This window comes from Tenrec ecaudatus, chromosome 8 (assembly GCF_050624435.1).
Source record: "Tenrec ecaudatus isolate mTenEca1 chromosome 8, mTenEca1.hap1, whole genome shotgun sequence".
Classification (NCBI taxonomy): Eukaryota; Metazoa; Chordata; class Mammalia; order Afrosoricida; family Tenrecidae; genus Tenrec; species Tenrec ecaudatus.
In genome coordinates this window covers 6,228,472-6,250,131 of record NC_134537.1, presented here as the reverse complement: position 1 = coordinate 6,250,131, position 21,660 = coordinate 6,228,472, and the positions used below count along the sequence as shown (strand labels likewise).

The 21,660-nt window shown below is 48.7% G+C and overlaps 1 protein-coding gene across 2 annotated transcripts in view; it reads right to left on the bottom strand.

The window, feature by feature from the left end:
- Nucleotides 1–21,660, bottom strand: part of MED12L (mediator complex subunit 12L) — a 375,484-nt gene that overhangs the window by 73,057 nt on the left and 280,767 nt on the right. For both annotated transcript variants that reach the window (XM_075555944.1, XM_075555945.1), the window contains exons 16-20: nucleotides 13,521–13,668; nucleotides 9,348–9,466; nucleotides 8,405–8,548; nucleotides 6,668–6,831; nucleotides 4,395–4,526 (exon numbers count right to left, since the gene is read on the bottom strand). In XM_075555944.1, coding sequence (XP_075412059.1) covers nucleotides 4,395–4,526; nucleotides 6,668–6,831; nucleotides 8,405–8,548; nucleotides 9,348–9,466; nucleotides 13,521–13,668 — 707 coding nt within the window. The remainder of the gene's footprint in view (nucleotides 1–4,394; nucleotides 4,527–6,667; nucleotides 6,832–8,404; nucleotides 8,549–9,347; nucleotides 9,467–13,520; nucleotides 13,669–21,660) is intronic.

Here is a 21,660-nt window from a genome sequence, read left to right as displayed (position 1 = left end):
TGGTTTGCTCCACCTGCCAGTTTGTTTCAGTGTTTATTTCTCCAAGTAGTGAAGGAAAGGTTTTTTTTTTAACCCCACCTTCCACTGAATTTTACAGAATCTATCCCATGGCTATCTATGGAAATGTCAATGAAGTCTCCTGTTCTTTTTCATTTTTATTTGGCTCTCGCTATTTTTTCCCTCCCAGTGGTCAGTGTAAAATCCAAAGCTCCCCACCCTGAGGTCATCTGCAGCCGGACAGTCTTCCCAGCTCCAGGGGCTCCTCTTGGGAGCGGAAACATTCACTCACTCAGTCTTAGGTCAAGAGTTGTTCTCCGACGGAAACCTGGAACCGCTGGGATCCAGTCGATCAGAGCAGATCGGGGCAAAGGACAAATTAAACCTCTGCCCAAAGCTGGGCGAGTATGAATAGCTGAGGTCTTTATCTCGGTCGGGGTCGTTCGCTCTATCGGCCTTAAGTGGCCCTGTCTCCGAAATCCTGAGTGCTGTATCTCTCCTTTGGCTTGGGGAGCCTTCAGAAAGGGATGCCTTACTGTTTTTGCCCCCCTGACTCCTCCCTTCATGGGGTACGGGGTTAATGGATGTAAAGGGGATACTCTTTTGAAGTCAGTTATCCTCTCGAATTTAAAGGGGACGCTCTTTTGAAGTCAGTTATCTTCTCGGGAACTTAAATACTCTCGTACCCTTTTTATCAAGGGTTGTATCTAGTCTAAGCACCAACTAAATGTACCCCTACAATGTCTCCTCAATTCCTGCTGGGTCAGGGGCAAAATTCCCCTCTGAACATGCTAAGCCAAAGCCAGCCTCTGTGCCAGTGGGCCCCACCCAAATTCCTTCCGTTCCATCTTCACCTCCTCCTCCTCACAAACCCCATCTTTTGCTCCTAACCCCTCTCACTCCTGCCACGTCTTCATCTCCTCCCACCATCGTCAAGTTCTACGTCTGTAATCTTGCATCTCCAGCCCTAAGTGCTTCGACTCCTCTCTGCTGTCAGCAAGCGAGGCTGGGGTTAGCTGCATAATGCAGGCGGTCAACGAGCCTTCCTCCAGTCCTTGGGTTGTGTTCATCTTCCTACGGCCCGCCTTCTTAGACTGTGCCCAGGAGACAGATTAGGAAGTAGGGTAGAAGGATACAACCCGGGCACACACCTTTTCTGGTTGTCAACCATACGGTGTTCTCTTGTTCTGCTCCAGTGGCTGCCTCCTGGTTGGTGCCCAGCGTGTGCATCAGCACGGTGCCCAGTTCCATCCTGCTCTTTGCAAGGCTGTCTGCACTTGGTTATGACGCACCCAGTCAGTGCCTTTGCACAGTCAAGAACCACAGGTTAACCTGTTCCTGGTATTCGCTGCTTATAGGGAAGACCGGCCTTCCATGATCTTGTACGAATCTGGATTGGGTTTCTGTCCTATCCTGATGTACGCACTGCAGCCGCGTTCTGAATTATCGCTAGCATTATTTTAAAAGTTCATCACTAGAAATGGCCATTGGTTGAGAGATGCACCGGCACTCATTTTAATTTCCTGGGGTGACCATTCAAGATCCCTATCTGCTAGTGTTCTAACACGGCGCAGTGGGTGGCTCACAGCAGCGGCTCTGTAAGTGAGAGGCGTGACTGGGCGCGGGAGTTCCTCTTGCGCAGTTTCCAGGCTGATGCTTCCGAGGCCAGCGCCATCGTTTTAGGAGCACACAGTAGATCGCATTCTGCAGGTCTACTTCCCCCCTTGGTCTTTCCCATGCCCCTTAATTCCAAACGACAAACATATATGACGGGTCAAGAGACCCGTCAAGAGTACACCGATTCAGCAAGTTCCATGTTTCACGCAGTCATTCCTTTCTTCAAGACGTGCACCTGTTCTCCTCTTCCTGCTCCAAACTGCTCATCCCCGCTGACTTAACTCATGGCCCTCCCGACCCCAGCCCCATGAGCTCCGCACTAATCTTCCTGAGACTGCTGTTCATTCGCCCACAGAGCCATTTAAAAGCGCACCGTGCTCAAGGCAGACAGCTTGGCTGAGAGAGCTGACTTGCTGGACACTGGGAGCAGGCTCAGAGAGTGAGGGATCAAAGCGGGACAGCAGCTGGAAGGAACAATGTTCCAAGCAGGAGATGGCCAGGGGGCAGGGAAATTCGTGGTGGGAAGGGGTCAGGCTCTGGACAGGAAGCAGAATTCCACCATAGGTGGAATTTTGAATATAAAATGACTGCCAAACAAACCAGACATAAGGGACAAGAGAAAAATGAAAACCTTAACCGATCACTCTCTTTTTATAGATCAGTGGTTCTCAACCTTCCTAATGCTGCGACCCTTTAGTATAGTTCATGTTGTGGTGACCCCCCCAACCATAAAATTATTTTCATAGCTACTTCATTATTGTCATTTTGCTACTGTTAGGAATTGGGCCAGGTCTGTGAAAGGGTCATTTGACACCCCCAAAGGGGTCACAACCCACAGGTTGAGAACCGCTGTTCTACACTGTAGTTTTGTTGTTGTTGCTGTTGTTGGCTATTATCCCTTCCTTCCTTCTGTGATGTCCTCAATATAATACCGAATATTAATTTTCCAGCATCTGTGACAAGGCAGGTGTGAGTAGCAGGTACTAAGACATGGTGAATGATAGGGAAAGGGGGGTGTGTTTGAAATAAAATGGGTCGGAAAGCAGACCAAATGACGTGAGGGACTGAGCGTGCAATGAGTTAGGACCCAGTGTTCCACACGAGAGCTGAGCATGTTTTCTCGAGACCCATCTTAAATTGCAACAATAGCTAAACATGCACAGACATTTGTAACGGGAAGTTACAGGTGCAGCAACAGGCAATGCGAGTGAACTCCAGCAAGGGGATGCGAGGATACAACCACCCTATATACTTGAGTATAAGCAAACCTGAATATCAGTCGAGGCATCAAATTTCACCACAACAACTGCATAGAAAATGTGCTGAAAAACTCGGTTTGTAAATGAGTACATACGGTATTTATATACTGAAAAGTCAATACTTCGGTACTGCAAGTTTCCCTGAGCAGTAAGACTGACAGGAATTAAGTTTCATGGCCAGATGAAGATTGCATTTAAAATCCAACAAGTAAGTCCGTTCACTGCAGACTTTACATGGTTTTCTTATAGCGAACTCAGCTATGCTTTCTTCAGAGAAAGAAACCCATTGGATGGTCCTTGACAAGTTGACCTTGAACGAAATACAGCCTAGAACACAAAGCTGAGGGAACTTCTACTTTCAGCACACCCAGAATTAACACTCCACCTCAGTTGAAAAGGCAACATAAAAATATCGACACCTAAAAAAAGGACTTCACTAAGAAGTGAACTTATTTTTGTAACAAGTACAGTTTCCTAAGTTGTAGAAAAGTAACTGAAGCTACAGAAACTTCGGGGACCCCACTGGGTAGCACATGTTTTGCAACTCAGAACCAAGAATACCAGGGCCACCAAAATGTAGCTCAAAAGGTTAGCTTAAAAACTGGCTAGAAAATTCAAAAGCACCATTAACATTTATTATTCAATTTAACTTAAAATGTAAAAACATAACAACACACAGACTAGGAATGATTCAGTATGACTTATTTAAAATGTACCATGTCTGTGTATTGGAGCCCCGCTGGCACAGTGGTGAAGTGCTTGGCTCATTACCAAAAGGTTAGTGGTTTGAACCCACCAGCAGCTCTGCAGAGGAAGTAGGTGGCAGTCAGCTATGTTAATATGTATAGCCTGGGGACCCCCTTCTACACTGTCCTATAGGGGCGATGTGGCTTAGCATCCACTTAATGGCATAGAGTTTGGGTTGTTTGTTATGTCTGTTCACCTACCCACAGAAACACAGAGCAAACACAAAATGAACAACAACAACAAAACCCCACTGTCATGGAGTCAAGTCCAACCCAGAGTTTTAATGCTAGTACCACTCTCCCCAACCCTCTCACCTCTACAGAGACCCTATAGGCCTCTACAGAGACCCTATAGAACAGAGTGGGAATGTTTCGTCTTTCTCCTTCGGAATCACGAGAAACAATGCTTTAATTGTTGAAAACATGAAATTTGTGAAAGTTAAGTATTTTATGACAGAAAGTTGTGTGTGTGTGTGTGTGCGCGCGCGCGCGCGCGTGTGTGTATAAGGAAAGCCCTAGGATCACATACTTTCCTGTGCTCTGTGTGTGTGTTTGTGTATATAAGGGAAGCCCTAGGATCACAAACTTGCCCGTGCTCTATCTTTAACTGTCCTGTGTGCATTTTCACACTTGGATTTTTAAGAAATCTTGAGTATACGAAAATGACTGCCTGGAAGACAGACGTTAAACGAACATGCATACTGAAAAAAGGTGGCTTAGTAAGGAACCCACAGGCCTCGTGGCATCCCTCCGTGAGGGGTTTCCGGACACCCACCTGAAGAGGTCTCCGAATTTGCTTCTGAGGTGGCTGCACGACACGTAGAGGTCATAGAGGTAGGCGAGGATGCATCTTTCCGGGGACGAACATTCTGAAGGGTTGACCACATGCTTGACCACACCACACAACCTGAGACGGAAAAGACACAGGGGAATTAGACACGCCGCTTCTAACGCGCGTAGGGCTGCCAGAGTCCTCAGAACTGAGCACGCGTGCACGCTCTCCTGAGGTAAGGCATAAAAGGGGGAAACACAATGGACATGAACGGTAGCCAGAGTAACTGGATGTAGCATTGGCTTTCTATTTTTTTTTGCATTGGCTTTCTATTATATCCAACACACACACACACACACACACACACACACACACACACACACACAAAAGCCAAAATTCAGAAATGCCAGTAACAAGTCATTAGAGAGGACAGGGGCGATATGTGTGGGAGAAGCCATCCACGGGGGTGCTGGGACCGAGGCACAGAGGGTGAGATGCATCCCAGAGCATTTCTTCAATGGGACGATGCACAGAATCAGTGCGTCGGCCTAGCTTCTCAAGCTCCCTTCTCTGTGAAGAAGCCCTCTTCCCACCAGGCCTTCGTAGGAGGAAAGAGGAGGAGCGGGTTCTGGCATTCGCTTGATGGAGTCACAGTTTGGACCAGATCCCTCCTGTGTTTGGTGGGGTCGTGGTGACGCGTTGTGTCACCGGAAGGTCACCGGCTTGAGCCCGCCAGCTGCTCTGCAGGCGGAAGACGAGGCTTTGAACTCTGGTAAAGAGCGACAGTCTTAGGAACCCAGCAGGGCCTTTCTAGCCCGTCCTCCAGGGTGGCTCGGAGTCAGAATCGACTCGGTGACAGTGAGTCGGGACATAGATTTCCATGACACTATTTTATATAGAAATGCTGTGATGTTAGCGAAACTCCCTACACTCCTCATTCAGGTGCGCGTGGTCATTCCCATGCTCTGCCTTTGTCACAGTCAGAAGGATGGCCGCCTCGTAGGAGATCAACAGGCAGTGGTTCCTCTCACGTACACATGGGTCTGATTTCACTGCCATCTGGTGTCCCGTTATTGGGTTCAGGCAGGGGGTGGTGTCACCAATGATACTGACTACCCAAGCATCTGCTTCGTCTTCCTCATGTGAGCAGTGCACGGACTCATACACCCCACTAGAAGCAAGCCCCTACCACTGTATTCCTTCTGACTCACAGGGCTACTACACCCAGGGGAGTCCTGCTCCGCAGGGTTTCTGAGCCCAGACATCTTTGCGGAAACAGAAAGCGTCATTTCTCTCCCAGGGAGTGACTGATGAGCTTGAACTGCTGACCTTGTGGTTCGTAGTCCAACGCCTAAGCAAGTATGTCACCGAGGCTTCGCTCGTTCATGCAAGTCCAAAACACAGCAAGAATAGTTCTGGAACAAAGAATGGTCCTTACTGTGTCTGATCAGAAGGAGCCACGGTGGCACAGAGGTTACATGCCGGGCTGCTAACCACCAGGTCAGCACAAGCCGGTCCAAGGGATGAAGACTGTGCTTTCTAATCCCACAGAGGCTTCTAGACTCAGGAACCCACAGGGGCAGTGCTATTGTCCTGCAGGGTCGCCACAAGGAGGAGTCAACCCCATGTCAGTGATAAGATAACACACGATAATATAAGAATGTAACAAAATGTATATAAATTTCAATCGGATAAAGCATATTTTTAATGCCGACATAAATGACCCTACAATCATGGAACTGATTTTAAAGTGTACACTATAAAAAGAAAGCAGAAACACTTGCGGAGTGGCCCACTAAATTAATTTCACCACTACCTAACGGAGTGTTATACATGTAAAACACACTTAAAATATACAGATAGACAGTCTGGTTCAAAAATGCACGAACGACCTCACAGGTAGAAAGATTTTCATCCCCAGCTGTGAGATTGATGAGCTCTCTGACCTGGGGTTTCACTTCATCTAACGGTAAACTGAGTCTCAGTTTCCTGGCCTTTACATATATATGTAATTATTTAACCTTCCACGGTAGGGGGTGGCTACTCAAGGATACTATATTTCCTTAATGACAGTCTGCGTTTCCCCACCTCCTGCTAACTTTCTGAAATGTTTCAGACTTCCCTTTACATGTTTGGACGTTCTTTTCTGCTGGTGTATGCTGATGAAAGCGTTCTTTAACACAAACACCAGTCCTGCCTCGCTTTGAAAGGACTGTCAATACAAAATGCGCTGGTCTAGGACTCAAAAATAACTTAGCGACGTAGCATATACCTACCCCTCGAACACCTGGGCTGTCTGATCCGGGTTCAGGATCAAGCAGCTGTGGTACCGCCGCAAAACGGCCACGATGCAGACACACAGCCCTGTGGTGTAACTTCCTGCCAGGCTGGACGACTTCAGGAGCAGCTCGGCTTCCACGACGCCCAGCTCATTCAGCAGCTGCAGCGGGAGGCGAGACGGAATAAAAATGTAGCTTTCCCAGCGAGCAGGACAAGCACCTACTTTTAAACCCACAGGCACACGGAGTCATTCTGATCGGACCCGATTCCTCCATTCACTACTCTCAATCCACACAACTCCGGCTTAAGAACATACAACCCCATGAATGTAAACGCTTATTTAATTCATAAACCATGGACCAGTTTGCTTGTTTCAGTGGTCATTACTGCTGTTGGTTTTGTTTTGTTTTCTGTCTAGACACCAGTACAATCGGGAAGTACCAAACACGGAAAAAGTTACTGAAACTCTCTGGAAGCCCAAAGCTGTGGACTCAGTATTTTCAAAGAAGATGCCTATCCCTCCACCGCCCCTTCCCTTTCCTCCCTTTCCTTTCTAAAAAAAAAGAAAAGAAAAATCATTTGTTACCATCTGCTCACTAACCAAACAGCTAACTCCTCCAGCAGAACGAGCAGTGACAAGTGTTGCTAACAACAGACCACCGGGGAACTCAAGCCCGCGCCCGCCGTAGCAACAAAGCAAAAGAGCGGCTTCTTTCCCTTTGTAGAGTGAACAAACTTTCTTCCCCCTGAAATAACAAAAGCCGTGCAGAGCACAACTCAGAGCTCCCGCATGCGGTCTGATAACCGTGTACCAATTAGGATTATTTTATGGAAAGAAACGAGCAGAGTTGCCATTGGAAACCATGACGGGGAAACAAAGTGTGCTAGCCTTCATGGTAGGTGAGTGCGCTTCCAAAGGTTGGAAGGAAAGATACTGTCGTCGTTTCACGAACTTTGTGCAAGGCCCTCATTTACCCACTCCAAGCCCCACGGCCACCAAGGATTCCCACCCGTAGACCCCCCCACAGAAGAACCGTTCCACGGAGCCTCTGAGGCTGCAAAGCCGAATGGACTCACACAGCCTCATCCCTCCCCTGCGGAGCAGCTGCAGGGATCAAACCGCCAACGTTCTGCCCGCTCAGCAACCCAGCACTTAATCCACTGCACCACCAAGGCTCCATCCATTATAAAGTGAAATCTGAAACTAAAGCTACTCACATGCCATGACCCCCCAAAAACCAAACTCACTGCCATCGAGTTGAGGTTGCCTCACAGCGACCCTACAGGACAGGGTAGAACTGCCCCTGTGTGAGTTTCTGAGAGTGTTGACTCTTTACAGGAGTATGAAGCCCTGTTTTTGTCTCCCATGGGGCGACCGATGTTTTTGTACTGTGGACCTTGTAGCCACTACACCATCAGAGCGCCTCACGTGTCATGAGGAAGGTTTAAATGCCTTCGTTATTAAAAGAACTACTGGGTCCCGAAGACAGAGTCCTGATGGCACTGTCAGGTCAGTGCTGGACTGCTAACTAGAAGGTCAGTGCTTCCAAACCACCAGCCAGTCCACGGGAGAGCGACGCGGATGTCTATCTCTGGTCACTAGGAGTCGGAATGGACTTGGGGTCAGTAGGTTTGGTTTTGGCTTTTGAAGAGCGTGTACACATGAAGTTTGCCGCTCTTGGCTCAGTAGCTTCACCTTCCCCCAAACAAAAGGAGCCTGGTCTCTTTGACACCTGTATTGCAAAGTCGATGAGCCCGTTGATGTTCAGAGCCAGCTCCATGAGGTCAAAGATCAGTTGGATGTGGTGAGCCAGCGGGAGATGATAGGACGTTCCCGATGCGAAGCTGGTGATCTGCTCCAGCACGTTGTTCGAGATCTGGGAAGAGACGGAAGCGGTGAGGAGGGAAGAAGGCCACGCGGTGAAGGGCTGGCTGAATGGTTTAAATAAGCGTTCGAATGGAGATGTGATTCTGATCGGGAGAAAGTTAGAGCAACTTGCTCTCTCCCACTGCAGTCTGAGGAAACGTGCCAAGTCTTCTTCAAGCTCTAGGCCTGTGACTGCTCTAAGGGCAGAATACCCGGGTGCTGGACTGTCCAAAACTACCCACTCCTATCAATGGATTTGCAGGGCAAAACTGATTTGATTTCCTCTCAATTTCCGACAAGCTTAAGTCAGTTATCAGATTTTTCTTCCCATCAAAATAGGAAAAAAAACCGATTGGGAAAAAGTATACCTAGAAAGGCGGTGCTGTGGAGATGAGTTTGTGTTGCTCGTTATCATATTTGAATACGGAATATCTGTTAGGTGCAGCAGGTCAGTGTCAGCGCATGGCGACCCTGCGTGGCAGACTGGAACTGCCAGATCGGGTTTCTTGGCTGTCATCTTTAAAGGACAGACTGCCAGGTCTTGTCCCTTCAGAGGGGCTGGGTAAGTCTGCACTGAAAACCGACTCCAGCAGGACTCTGTGATAAAGATCAATTCTTCTGTGGAAGGAGCTTGGCACTTAATCGAGGAACTACTCAAAGGTGTGGAATGCTTCCAAGTTAGGTTAATAAAACGTATTGCTAAGACCACCCCAGTCAGAAAAGATCCACGGCATAAACAAGTGATATAAAGGTCATGTTTAAGGAAGCAGACCTGCCCCCATGTGCAAGGAGCGGCCTTAACTCGGTACCTGAGAAGTCACTTGATGCTGATCAAAATAGGACAGGAGCTGAAGTTTTGTGAACGCCGTCTCCAGAGTTGGAAATGCTTCTTGTTTGTTCTTCCTGGCTTTTTGTCCTCCATCCCCACCTACACACCACAAGGAGAGGCGCCATCTATTGACAAGACGCTCTTGACAAACACACCGGAAAGTTTCTACGAAATGATCATCCTCAGCTAGCCACTCACATCAGGAAAAAAACAGACCACAAAGCCAGGCACCCCTCAACTCTCTTCAGTCAGTCAGTCAGTCTGTGTGTGTGTGTGTGTGTGCGCGTGCGCGCGCAGGTTCTGATTTATAACAACTTGGATTCATAGAGCCCATGTTAGAATTCCTTACACAGGGAATCAAACATGACACACTTTCCAAGGGAGGTTTCTTCGACTCACTAGTATAATGTTGAGCTCAACCCACATTGTATGTCATGCTAATTTATTTATTCTCAATGAAGCACAGCCTTCCAAGGTGTGAAGATGCCACCATTTGCTTACCCGATTCTAGTGAGTAGTTTCTAGATTTGGGCTATTATGTTAAAAAAAACACACAATAAAACTTCAACAAACTTTTCTAACTGATTTTTAAATTACTGCGATTCTCACAAGAACAGGGGACCTTACTTACAGGTCACTGGCATCTTCTGAGAAACTCAACCTTGGCCCAGCCCGGGTCCACAGGAAGGACAGTGCAGGAAGGAGTAATTAACACCATCTGTCTGGCATCAACCTACTTGTTTTTCCACAAACAAGCCTCAAAAGTACACATGAAGCCTGGGAGGTCACTAGAGCTGCATATGTGTCATGACTGTTTACACTCTCACCTTCTCAGGTGGTCCATTTACTAATGTCAAAGAGCTCACGTCATTCATAGTCCTGGGTAAGAGTGCTTTAAAGTGAAGTTAACGTATTTCTATTTACGGCCTAGATTGGGACCCAAACAAATAAAACAGCAGACTTGAGGAAACAGACCCAACCTAAGAGTTCAGAGACAAGCCTTATCTGGGGAGGAGAGGGTGTGGGTGGAGGAGGCTCTAACAGGCCCCATTCCCTACATATAGCTAACTTCTTAGTTTCCTACAAAAGATATATACCGACTCCTTACTTATCGAATACCGCATTAGCCAACAATTTTCATTTACAGGTATAGTGAAACAAACAAACAAACAGAAACAATCTCTATCACCTTAGTACCAGGTAAGGACTTTAGTCTCAAATCCTTCATCCCTCACATCTCATCCTCTCTCCAGTCCTAGATGGAGATAAAGTGAGGAGGAGGAGGAGTGTGTGTGTGTGTGTGTCTAAGATAGAGAGAAGAAAGTGAGAAAGAAAGAGTCTTGAGCCATTAAATTGCACACATGCTCCCAGACCTCATCAGACCTTGGCTGGGCTCCAGGCTGGTGGTGGAGAGCCTGCGAGAGGTGGCAGATAAGATGTGCGGTCGCCACAAGTGCTGCAGGCCCTCAGATTGCCAAGCGCACGCTTGGGGCCACGGGGGGCACCAGACAGCAGTACGAGTGGGTGAGCATTTCCACAAAGAGCAAGACCTCCCCAAGGGTGTGGGTAGGTCCCCTCTTGGCTGCTAATCCTGTCCCACACAGTTCAGCTTATGGCTTTAAATGATGCAAGCCTGCCCTAGTTCTTGGGGTGCAGGCTCTACAGTGGTGCTTCCAGCTCCTGAGATGCCGGAAAGCAGCACGAAGCGGCAGTGGTCCTCTCTGCCTGAACTCACCAGTGCGAACTGCCTACCTAAGGGGTTAGCACTTGGAGGGGAGAGACGCCGGTCTGGCCCTAAAAAGCTCTTTGCGAAGGAAGGAAGCTGTCTCGACAGAAGGGGATGCCACATTCCCTTCCACTTCTCTGCCCCTCCGCAGCTCCCATACCCGAGACTTCATCTGGAAAGACTGTCACACTGAGGTGGCCACGGATCTCTGGGTTACCTGGGCACACGGCGCTCAGCCCACGCCCAAGAACAGAAACAGGCATTTCAAAGAGCCTTTGCTGACCAGACAGCCCATTCCCTCTTGTCTCAAGAGGAGAGAGAAAACCACCCGGCAACAAAGCCACGGGGGCTTTCTGACACAGAAGCGAATTCTTTTTCCTAGCTCAATCATCTCGGCCCAACAGCCAAAGGGTTTCATGTCCCACGTCAGGAGGCCTGGTGGGTCCTCACGGCATCCTGCTCAGTCCTTCACCGGCAGGGAGGGGGGGGCGAAGGGGGTGAGGGCCATCACCAGAAGGGAGCCTTCCCCATTGAGCCGAGGTCTCCCCCACTTCAGGAACCAGACCCCTAGACGGTGGGCCACACTGCCCTGGATCCACGTCTCCCCTCTCTTGTTCGAGAGGGCTGAGGAACTATTTGCAATACTGACCTGTGTACTTTACTTCTCCCCTGGAAAGATCTAGTGCCGGTAAACTATCATAACTGATCCTATGGAGAGTGAGAACACTAGATGCCCTCGTGTGGAAAGGTACATGAACTATCTAGTGCTTTGCACAGAGCAATGCAGCGGGTTTCCAAGGGGTTGTTAATCCCATGTGCAGGCGCCATGTGCAAAAGTTAATACCCCAGAGGGTGTTCCCCCCGCCACCCCTAATTTATTTCTTCCTATTATTTAAGTACTACGGAAATAAAACCACAGTGGCAGTGTATATACAATATCACCTCATTAGGTTTGCCTAATGAGTAGACCTTGAAAAGAGCCATCAGGCAAATGCTGGTGACATAACCCAGTGACATCATAGGAAGGCACAGCTTTGCCGTAGAGACTCCTGTGAAGAACTGGGATAAGGAATTCCAAGTACAGAAGTACAGTAGAGTCCGTAGCCTTGCTTCTCTTCATTTGTTGAAATAAATAGCCCTCCATTCCTAAATAGTGGAAGAAAGACCCGCGATGTGGATGGTCATGGTTGCAGCAAGCATGCCGATGTGCGCGCCCCGAAGCCAAAGAAAGCCTCCAGAGCGCAGGAACAGAGGGGTCAACGTGAAACGAAGAGAAAAACACACTTCTTCGAGGCGACGTGTTACCCAGCTGACTTTTCGGTCCGCGTTCCTCTCTTCCTACATTGGGAGACTTGGGAAGCAGTGGTAAATGCTGGACTGACAACAACCTCTACCTCTCCAGTAGACAAGCCAAGCCCCCCATCTAGCTGAGAAGCAACAAAGGCCACACGCCAGCCTGTGTGATCATGAGGTGTTGATGGGATCAGGTATCAAAGACCCAGAACAAAAAAAAATCATATCGATGTGAATGAGGGGGAGCATGGCGTGGAATCCCAAAGTCCATCGGCAGACAATTGGACATCCCCTTACAGAAGGGTCACAAGGAAGAGACGAGCCAGTCAGGGTGCAGTATAGCACCGATGAAACATACTAATTTCCTCTAGGTCTTTAATGCTTCCTCCCCTCCACTGTCATGACCTCAATTCTACCTTACAAATCTGGCTAGAGCAGAGCATGTACACTGGTACAGATAAGCGCTTACAGCAACACAGAGAATCCAGGACAGATAAACTAACCCCTCAGGGCCAATAATGAGAGTGGCAAAACCAGGAGGGGAAGGTGAGGGTGGGGGGTTGGGGTGAGAAAGGGAGAACTGATCACAATGATTGACATCTAACCCCCTCCCAGGGGGGCGGACAATAGAAAAGTGGGTGAAGGGAGACAGCAGTCGGTGTTAGACATGAAAAAAATAATACTAACTTATAAATTATCAAGGGTTCACAAGGGAGGGAGTGTGGAGGAGGGGGAAATGAGGAGCTGATACCAAGGGCTCAAGTAGAATGAAAATGTTTTGAAAAGGATGGTGGCCACCTAGGGACAAAGGTGCTCGACGCCCTGGATGGATGTATGAATTGGGATGAGCATGTGAGAGCCCCCCATAAAATGATTTTTTAAACAAAAGAAGAAACGCCATGCCCTCTGCTGCCGATTCCAGCCCATTATCTCTCCCCTCAGTTGCTATTTTTGAGCCAGAATCCACTTGCCCCTATAAATGGACACAAGGCCTGGACGTGCAAACGGCCACAGAAGTGCTGCATCACGGGCCGTGCCCCAGTCATTCGGGGAGGAAACGCCCTGGTGGCGGTGACAGGGAGCACTCGCCGGGTCGGGCGACCAGAGGGCATGAGCGGATGGACAGCGCCGTACCCGGTGTGCCCGCGGTGCCCTTCTTATTCAGGATCTTCAGGATGTCTTTGGTGATCCTCCTCAGCTGGTGCCGTGCCTCCTCGCGCTCTCTGCCCACTCCGTAGAGCAGGATCGAGCGCTGGTTACATTCGTGGTTGGAGGACTCGTCCTGAAAGACAGAAGATGTGCTCTGAAGCTGGCTGGCAGGGGTGGGGCTGCGCTTCTCAGCCGTGAAATGCACGCAACCACGGCCACCCCCCGCCCCCCACCCTCCATGCGGTTCCGCGGCGGCATTCTCAGCCGACCTGTCGATTCACCTCCACACCTGGCCACACCCTGGTTGGACCAGTTTGGAACTTGCCAAAGTTACACACACACAAAAGTGTCAACTGACCTGAAGTCTTAATAGAAGCATTTGATGTGGGCGTACCCTACCTAGTAAGTGTTGGCTCTTGAAAAACTGTTTTATCTGTTTCTTTTTAAAAAATGTATTATTTCTCATCAAGTAATAGATGTAGTCATGTTTGTCTCATTAGGTGAATGTCATATCATTTAATAATCTTGGTTTCACTTATGTATCTTCATTTTATATTTGGAAGAAACATCTTGTGAAGATCCTAAAGCAGGCATGTGTGTACGCACACACACATGCACACACACACACACACACACACACACACACACACACACACACAATTCCATCTACTTCCAACCAGACTGCACGAGCTGCATTTACACGTCTTTCAAAAGGGCAGCATCATAGAGAGTGTAGGTTTGAGGGAAACAGTTGGCAACACACACGTATCTGACACGATCACTCTCCCTGTTGCATACACCCCACTGCCCCTCCCGCCCCCCCCCATAGTGAATCCCAGCACTGTGTTTCTTCCCCAGGAAAAAGGACAACATTTAGTCGCATTTAGCTCAGCACCAAGAGGCACATGCTGTCAAGTATAGTCACTCCTTGGTTAAAAGTTAAGTTGTCGGGGGTGACCTCTGAAACCAGGTTTTGAAATATCACATCTAAATCTCTCTCTCAGAGGTCAGTCTCCAATCTCTTGAGTAAGATCCCCAGCTCTGTTCTTTTGTGTGCTCTCCCCCTTTCATGCTCCATACATGCTTTCCCATGCTTACTTTAGGGAGGAACTCTTCCCAGGGGTGACAAACGATACTGTGTTCATTAATTAATGGCCACAACGTGGATTCAACATGTGAATTTTAGTAATCCGCCCGCGTACTCACTGCCATCAAGTCGATGCCAATTCCCAGTGAGCCTATAGGAGGGGACAGAACTGCCCCTGTGAATCTCCAAGACTAATTCTTTCACGGGAGCAGAAAGACCTGTCTTTGCCCCACAGAGCGGCGGGTGGTTTTGAATTGTGGACCTTGTAGTTAGCAGGCCAGCCTGCGACTATCACAGCCCACCAGTCCTTCCCCCAAAGCAGCACTAAAATAAGAGCCAGTTCTCGATCGTGTTCTCTCTGTCACCCTGTGGGCCTGCTTGTCATGCAAAGGCACAGCCAGGACACAGCTTCGGTGCACTGGCTCACATGCCCGCGCTCTGCCTGAAACGTACTCACACTGTCCTCAAAGCCATGCTGCGTGGCTCAGAGGTATCGGACCTCAATTCTTGAACAGACAGACAGAGGAAGCTTTGGAGATTTTCCCTCACAAGCCCCGCCCTCCCCGAGGCTGTTCTTATTTAATTTCCTGAGTGCCCCCGACTGGGGATTCTGGACCAGCTGCCCCAGCCTTGACTCTGACTCGTGTTGGCTCCCACTTGAGGGCATCAGGAGCAGACTGCCAGCCTTTCCCTGCTTTCCTGTGCGGCGTCTCTGGGCTAGCAGCTGAGCATGCTAACTGTCGCCTGTTTACATTGGCCAGGGACTTGGGAGTGTCCCTAGCTCCTCCAGATTCTCCCAATGGGCAGTCTGAGCACAGGATCACACCTAGAGGCCACTGGTTCCTCCACCTGGCTGCGCATCTGGGTGACAGGAGTGGACTGAGAATCTCTAACGTCTGCTGTTGGGACCTTGTGTGGGATCTTGTCAGTTGGGCTGCAGACACTCGTGCCCTGTGAAGGGAATGGAGGGCAGGTCCCCGGCAGTCCCAGCCGAGTGCCTGGCGAGGAGTCTCAGGCAATGCACAGGCACAGAGGCAAACTCCCGTGTCAGGGTAGTAGCCTGCGGAGTGTCCACTCGGGGCACGGCAGGGTGCTGGGAAACGGAGGACACAGCGAGTGTCCCGTCCTGCTGGAGCCGAGAGTCAGCATCCTGGACGCATGCGCAGAGCTGACACAGGGTCCACTCTGACTCGATGGCCATTCCATGTCCAATATGATGGGACGGCTGTGATCAACCATGGGTCGTGGTTCATGACAGGCAAGTGTCAGAAGCAGATGGCCAGGCCTTCCCTGTTCACTTGGACGCCCCCCCTCCCCCGAGGCCTGTTCACCACCACAGCAGACAAATGACCTCCGAAGACAGGGGAACCCACCCATGAATCCAACTGGCTGGGCAATGAACTCTTGTTTCCCACGGTGAAATTTTTTTTAAAAAGATAACAAAAACAAGAACAGAACAACAATAACAACAAAACAAGGGCACTGAGTTCATTCTGACTCCCGTCCACCCACTCTACAGATCCGTTTTTCATTCTTGACTACATGGCAGCACATGGCCTCATCTAGCCCCTCGAGAGGAAACTGCACCACCTGAGTCGTCCCGCTGTCCTTGACAGTGGCTGAGACAAGCGAGAGCAGACAGACAGAGCCCCGGAAAACAGCTGCGCGGTCACCACGGCAACACACGCCAATCACACCCGACGGTGCCTGCGGACCCTGGACCCTGACGGCTGGAGCCCAGGAGTCAGGGTGCTGGGAAGGGGTCCGGGTCAGCTGCTTGCCAACCCAGGAATCTGCGTCTCAGATCTGAAAGAAGGGAGTCCACCTCTTTCCTTGAAAGACTGTCTCTCTGTTTTTCAGAACAAATGAGGTGAGGTGTGTACAGAATGCTTGGCAGCGTCTGGTGGGCACCCGTCTCACTGCTGTTAATGAAATGTCTAGGCTTCCACTGTGCTCTTGGTACGCACACTATACCGACTTTGCACTCCGTTACAAAAGCTTCCCAAATACGCTGGGGGGGGGGCTTCTTTTGTTGCCCCTCGGACCCCCTGAAATAGTCTCAACGACCTCATTTCACTTGCTGAAAAGCTCCGTCAAAGTTAGGGGTCCCCCTACTCTGACCCCTCGGTTGAGCCGTGACCCTCCCCACCCCAGCGGTCAGGCCGGGAGAGTCTGGGAGCGTGAGTCACCCAGAAACATGATCCACTTTTCCCCTTGGTGCTGTGCCATGTCTGTCTTCCCCACTGAGCCGCACATTTTTTGAGGGAGGGGTTCAGCCCTGCATGGTTCGTGCCTGCTTGCTTCTTAATCAGCACCTGAGAGCTGCCTAATATTTGCTTAATAAATACCGACTGGGCGCGTGAGCCGGTGAATAAACACACGGCCAAAGGAACAAGGCAGAGATCAAAACAAGGACAGAATCTAGATTTGCAGATGTTACCTACTAATGAAGTGCTGAAGGGGAGAGATGAGTGGCAGATAGGCAGTCTGAGGGAAGCTGTGGGAGAGGTGGGGGCTGGGTATTGGCTGACCAGGAGAGGTATTGGAAGGAAGCCAGGGCAGGAGTGAATGCGCATCTCAGTGGATTTCAAAATGGGCTCATGGGAGAAAGCTTATTGTCAATCGATCATGATCACAGAAGAGTGTGAGGGCTGATCAATTTACCTTCAGATGCAAAACATCCAACAGGTCATGTGGACATGAATCAGAATGTCAATGGTGTGGTCTGAACTGGGAATCAATGCAGAGAAAGGTGACACACCAGGTAGTGGTGGTCAGAGGACCCACCTCCTCATGTTCTCTTTCGTGGAAAACAGAGAGAAATGAGATGACTGCGTGGGGTCACTGGGGCATCAAGTCACACACACACACACACACACACACACACACACACACTCCACAAGCAATAAGGTGGCCTGTGCCACACTGCGCCCGGAGTCAGAGAGAAGGGGTGGCATTTCAGAACTGCCGATGTCTTTAGCAAGTCACCATGGATGAGTGTCTCCGACTTGGTTGCACACCCCCCTGTGAACCTCAGAAGGGAAGTTTCTAGAGCGGAAGGGGCAGCAAGCAGAAGCCGAGGGGGTAGAATTAAGTACCAGTGAGAACACGGTGAGGCTGAGCGGTGACACTGGTTTACCAGTGGTTGGGCACAGAGACCCACAGCAGGTGGGGGAGGGAAAGTTTCATTTTTAGGGTCATCAGCACCAAACTCTCCTGAGAGGGTGCACTAAACCAGCCTCCCTCCACCAAGGAAAGGAGGATGACTGAGAAGAGCTCCCTGGTAAGGAAGAGCGGAGAGCGGACTAAACGGTGGATGAGGGAAGAAGACAGATGAGACAGGAGATGGTGCTCTCTTGTCTGGATCCACGTGGAAGGGGAGGTCACTCTATTCACCCATGGGAAAAATTCAAAATGGTGAAAATACAGAAGAAATTGGAGGTGAAGCAGTCAAGAACTTGAAGAGTTTTTTAGAAATCAGTTCTTTGGTCCTGGTAGGCTCAGGGAGTTGGGCCAGAAGCGTAGTCCAGAGCTGAGAGTGGGGAGAGAGAATGGCAAAGAATCACTGGTCAGCCTCTGTAAGGGGTAAGAAGACAGTCTTTGTTAATCACCGCCAACATTTTTAGGAAAATGATGATAACTACTAGTTATTGCTCTGTTCAAAGAGAAAGCCCAAAGGTCAGACGTTTTAAAGCTCCTCTTTTTCAATGGTGGGGTAATGGGTCTAGGAATGGGACTTTTAACCCACCCGCCGCTTCTTGGGAGAAAGACGAGGTTTTTTGCTCGGGTAGAGATTCACAAAACTGAAAACACTAATAGGGCAACCATACTCCTCTCTACCGGGTTGCTGTGACTTGGATTTGACTGGATGTCAGTGAGTTTGGTTGGGGTTTGGTACTTCAAGGACCAACAGCCTGAGATCAGAATGGCTTGACTGTGAAGGGCACATTCACTGGGCGAGAGTCAGAATGGATGGAAACAGCTATAGGACGTATTGCTGTACTTTGGAAGCTTCTAGCCCTTTGCACGCCTTGGGTGGCTCCAGTCATCTCCCCTGTAAATAGTCACTTTCATGTTCTTGATCTGAGCCCACACTTACAAAGACAGGACCGAGGAACAAAACGAAGAGGAGGCAGGTCTAAAATGCCCAGGCAGCCTTGTCATATGATAGAAACTGAACTGGCCCCTTGAGTCCGACGCACTTCAAAGTCAGGTAAAGGGAATTGAAACCTGCTTTGTATCTTCTTTGACTTCTTTTTAAGCTGCCCAGTGAGAAATGTCCCTAAAATGTGCTCACTAGGACGTGATGGTGGTGGTGATGGTTTAAGGATTTTGTATCTCCTTTCATCTTAATGGTAATGGACCCTATCTTTCCAAATAACTTTTCAAAATGAATAAATTAATATCTTAAAGAGGAGAAGAAAATCATTCCACTCGGAATGTATCCTTTTCTTCCAAACACTTAGGAGAAGTAGATGGGATCGATGTCATGGTCCTTCTGATAAAATAAAATGACAGTATTCATCATTCCCCGCACGCTTTAAATTTTGTCTGTTTTTAATTCAAACAAATAGAGTCGCTGTGAATCAGCAGTATTGGATGGTAAGAGGCTTTCCCCCTCATCATTAAAGGAACGTGGGTAGTGTAGTTGGTTAATTGCTGGGCTGCTCACCACAGGGTCAGCAGTTCAAACTGTTCCATCACTCCGTGGGGCAAGATGAGACTAAATGCTCTCTCATCAAGCGTCCTCTCCCAGAAGAGCGTGGCACGGTTCTACTCTGTCCTATAAGCTGTCACACAGAACTGGCTCAAGGGCAATGGGAGGGGTCTCCTTAGTAGCTACTACCGAACTGATCTTTTTATTTTTACCTTTAGATTATGAAAAAAATTGGAGATTAATTTCCATTAAAGAAATGTGGTATTAAAAAAAAAAGAGAAATGTGGTATATAGGCGCCCTGGTGGTGTAGTGGTTATGCATTGGGCTGCGATCCGCATGATCAGCAGTTCAGAACCACCAGCAGGCTCTCGGGAGACAGACTGGGCTTTCTACTCCTGGAAACAGTGAGAGTCTCAGAAACCCACAGGGGTTCTCTGAGTCAGCATTCATTCGATGGCGGTGAGCTGCATCTGTCACTATGGGGAACAGGACCGGTTTTGGCTGTTTTCTGTAAGATGAGTTAGCAAAATGAATCAACATACGTTCCAGTTGGTTAACTGGCTCATTTATTTTATCAAGTCGTCTTACTATCTTACTGAAAAGTAGGGTGCTCATCGAAGGTTAGTTCCTTCCAATGGATGGCTGTGCACAGAGAGGCAATCTCTCCCCTGGGAGGGCCCTGCAGCCCTTGTGGAGGTGCCCCTGGACAGAAGAAAGAGGATGTTGTAGCTCTTAAGGTTTTCGGTTCTAAATGTGGTCTTTGTGATACTGGCGAGTGTTCTGACTGAGCACATGAGTTCTAACTCACTGCCATCAAATACATTCTGACTCAGTTACCCCGTACGCGTTCCCAAGGCTGTACATCTTTACAACGAGTGGATAGTTTCATCCTTCTGCAAACCGACTGGCGGCTTTTTTTGAGTTCTACCCTAACCCCAAACTAAGCCCAACACAGTCCTTAATGACGTCAGGTCTGGGCTCGAACACAACAGTTGTTAAGGGTGGCTCAGTCCGGGTAGCACTTCATTCTGTGATACACAGGAGCACTGCCAGTTGGTGAAGTTGCATTTTGAGAGTCATTGGTGAAGATCTTTAGCATATATGCAGAGACAGCCAGACACCCCCCTCCAAAAAATACTTCAGAAGAAATCACCAAACATGTTCACAGCAAAGGCATCTACCCAAGTAGATTTACTTGTAACAAGAGAGCATTACAGCTAACATACCTACTGTAGTGCACACATACTACATATGCGTGTGTGTGTGTGTGTGTGTGTGTGTGTGTGAGTAGTAAAACACCAAATGTGTTAGCCTATAACGGTACCCCTACCGTTTCCCTTCTCTAATTGCTTTAAAGGATCAGGCATTGCATATAACAGTGCCTATATCAGGATGCTTCAATGTGATGCTGTACTAGCCTCCCAAACTCTAAGGTACAGGAAACAGAAACAATGCAATGATTTATTTATCTTTAAGTTCTATTTTTAAGAAGGCATTAAACACACTTCATTTACTACCCCTGGCAAAGGATAGGACTGTTTTTCTCCCCTAATGTAATTTTGTAATCTGATAATTCATAATGGGAGGAAACTGTTTCTTCTACAAAGGAATTGATCCAACACAGATTTATAATAATGACATTAATAAATGGACAGCGGGGTGGGGGAGGGCAAGAGCCAAGGTCTCTAAAAGCCCACGTTTCAATGTAATGCAATTACTTTTGTAGAGGGAATATATTGAGCACAATATGCTTTCAGATTAATAGTGGTCTCAGAAATCGCATTTGCAACTCTCCCCAGAAAGCACACACCCCACCACGACTTGTTTTCAACCCGCATGTGGCTTTGATGTGCGTGGAAAATGGCCAGACACACGCCGATGTGCAGTTAGACGGCACCTACTCTATGGCATGGTTCAGTACAGAGCCTCAAGATTTTAAACTGCCTTTTTAAAGGATGCCTTCTCACTCATCCTCTTTCTACAGAACCAGGGAAATAAAAGCAGAAGTCCTCGAAGGGCCCGGACAGAAATACAAAGTGTCTACGTAGCACTTGACGCCACATGTTGGAAGGAAATCCGACCGTAAAGCCTGCACCCACTTTCTTCCCTCTCTTTCTCTCCAGAAACCCGCGGCTTTACGGATGAAGATCCCGCAAGCCCCGGGACAACCGCACTCGGAAAACTAAAGGAAGACGCCAGCCGCCACCCTGCAGCACATTTACTGGACACATTCAGATCCTGCAGGATCCAAAAAGGAACCAGGTAACTTTGTATCTAGAAGTATTTGGCAAATACATGTTTTTGTTCTCTGATGTGTATGTAAATGTCCTTACAGTCCCCCTCCCCGCTCTTGCACCCCCCTTTTAAATGGAGAATGTTT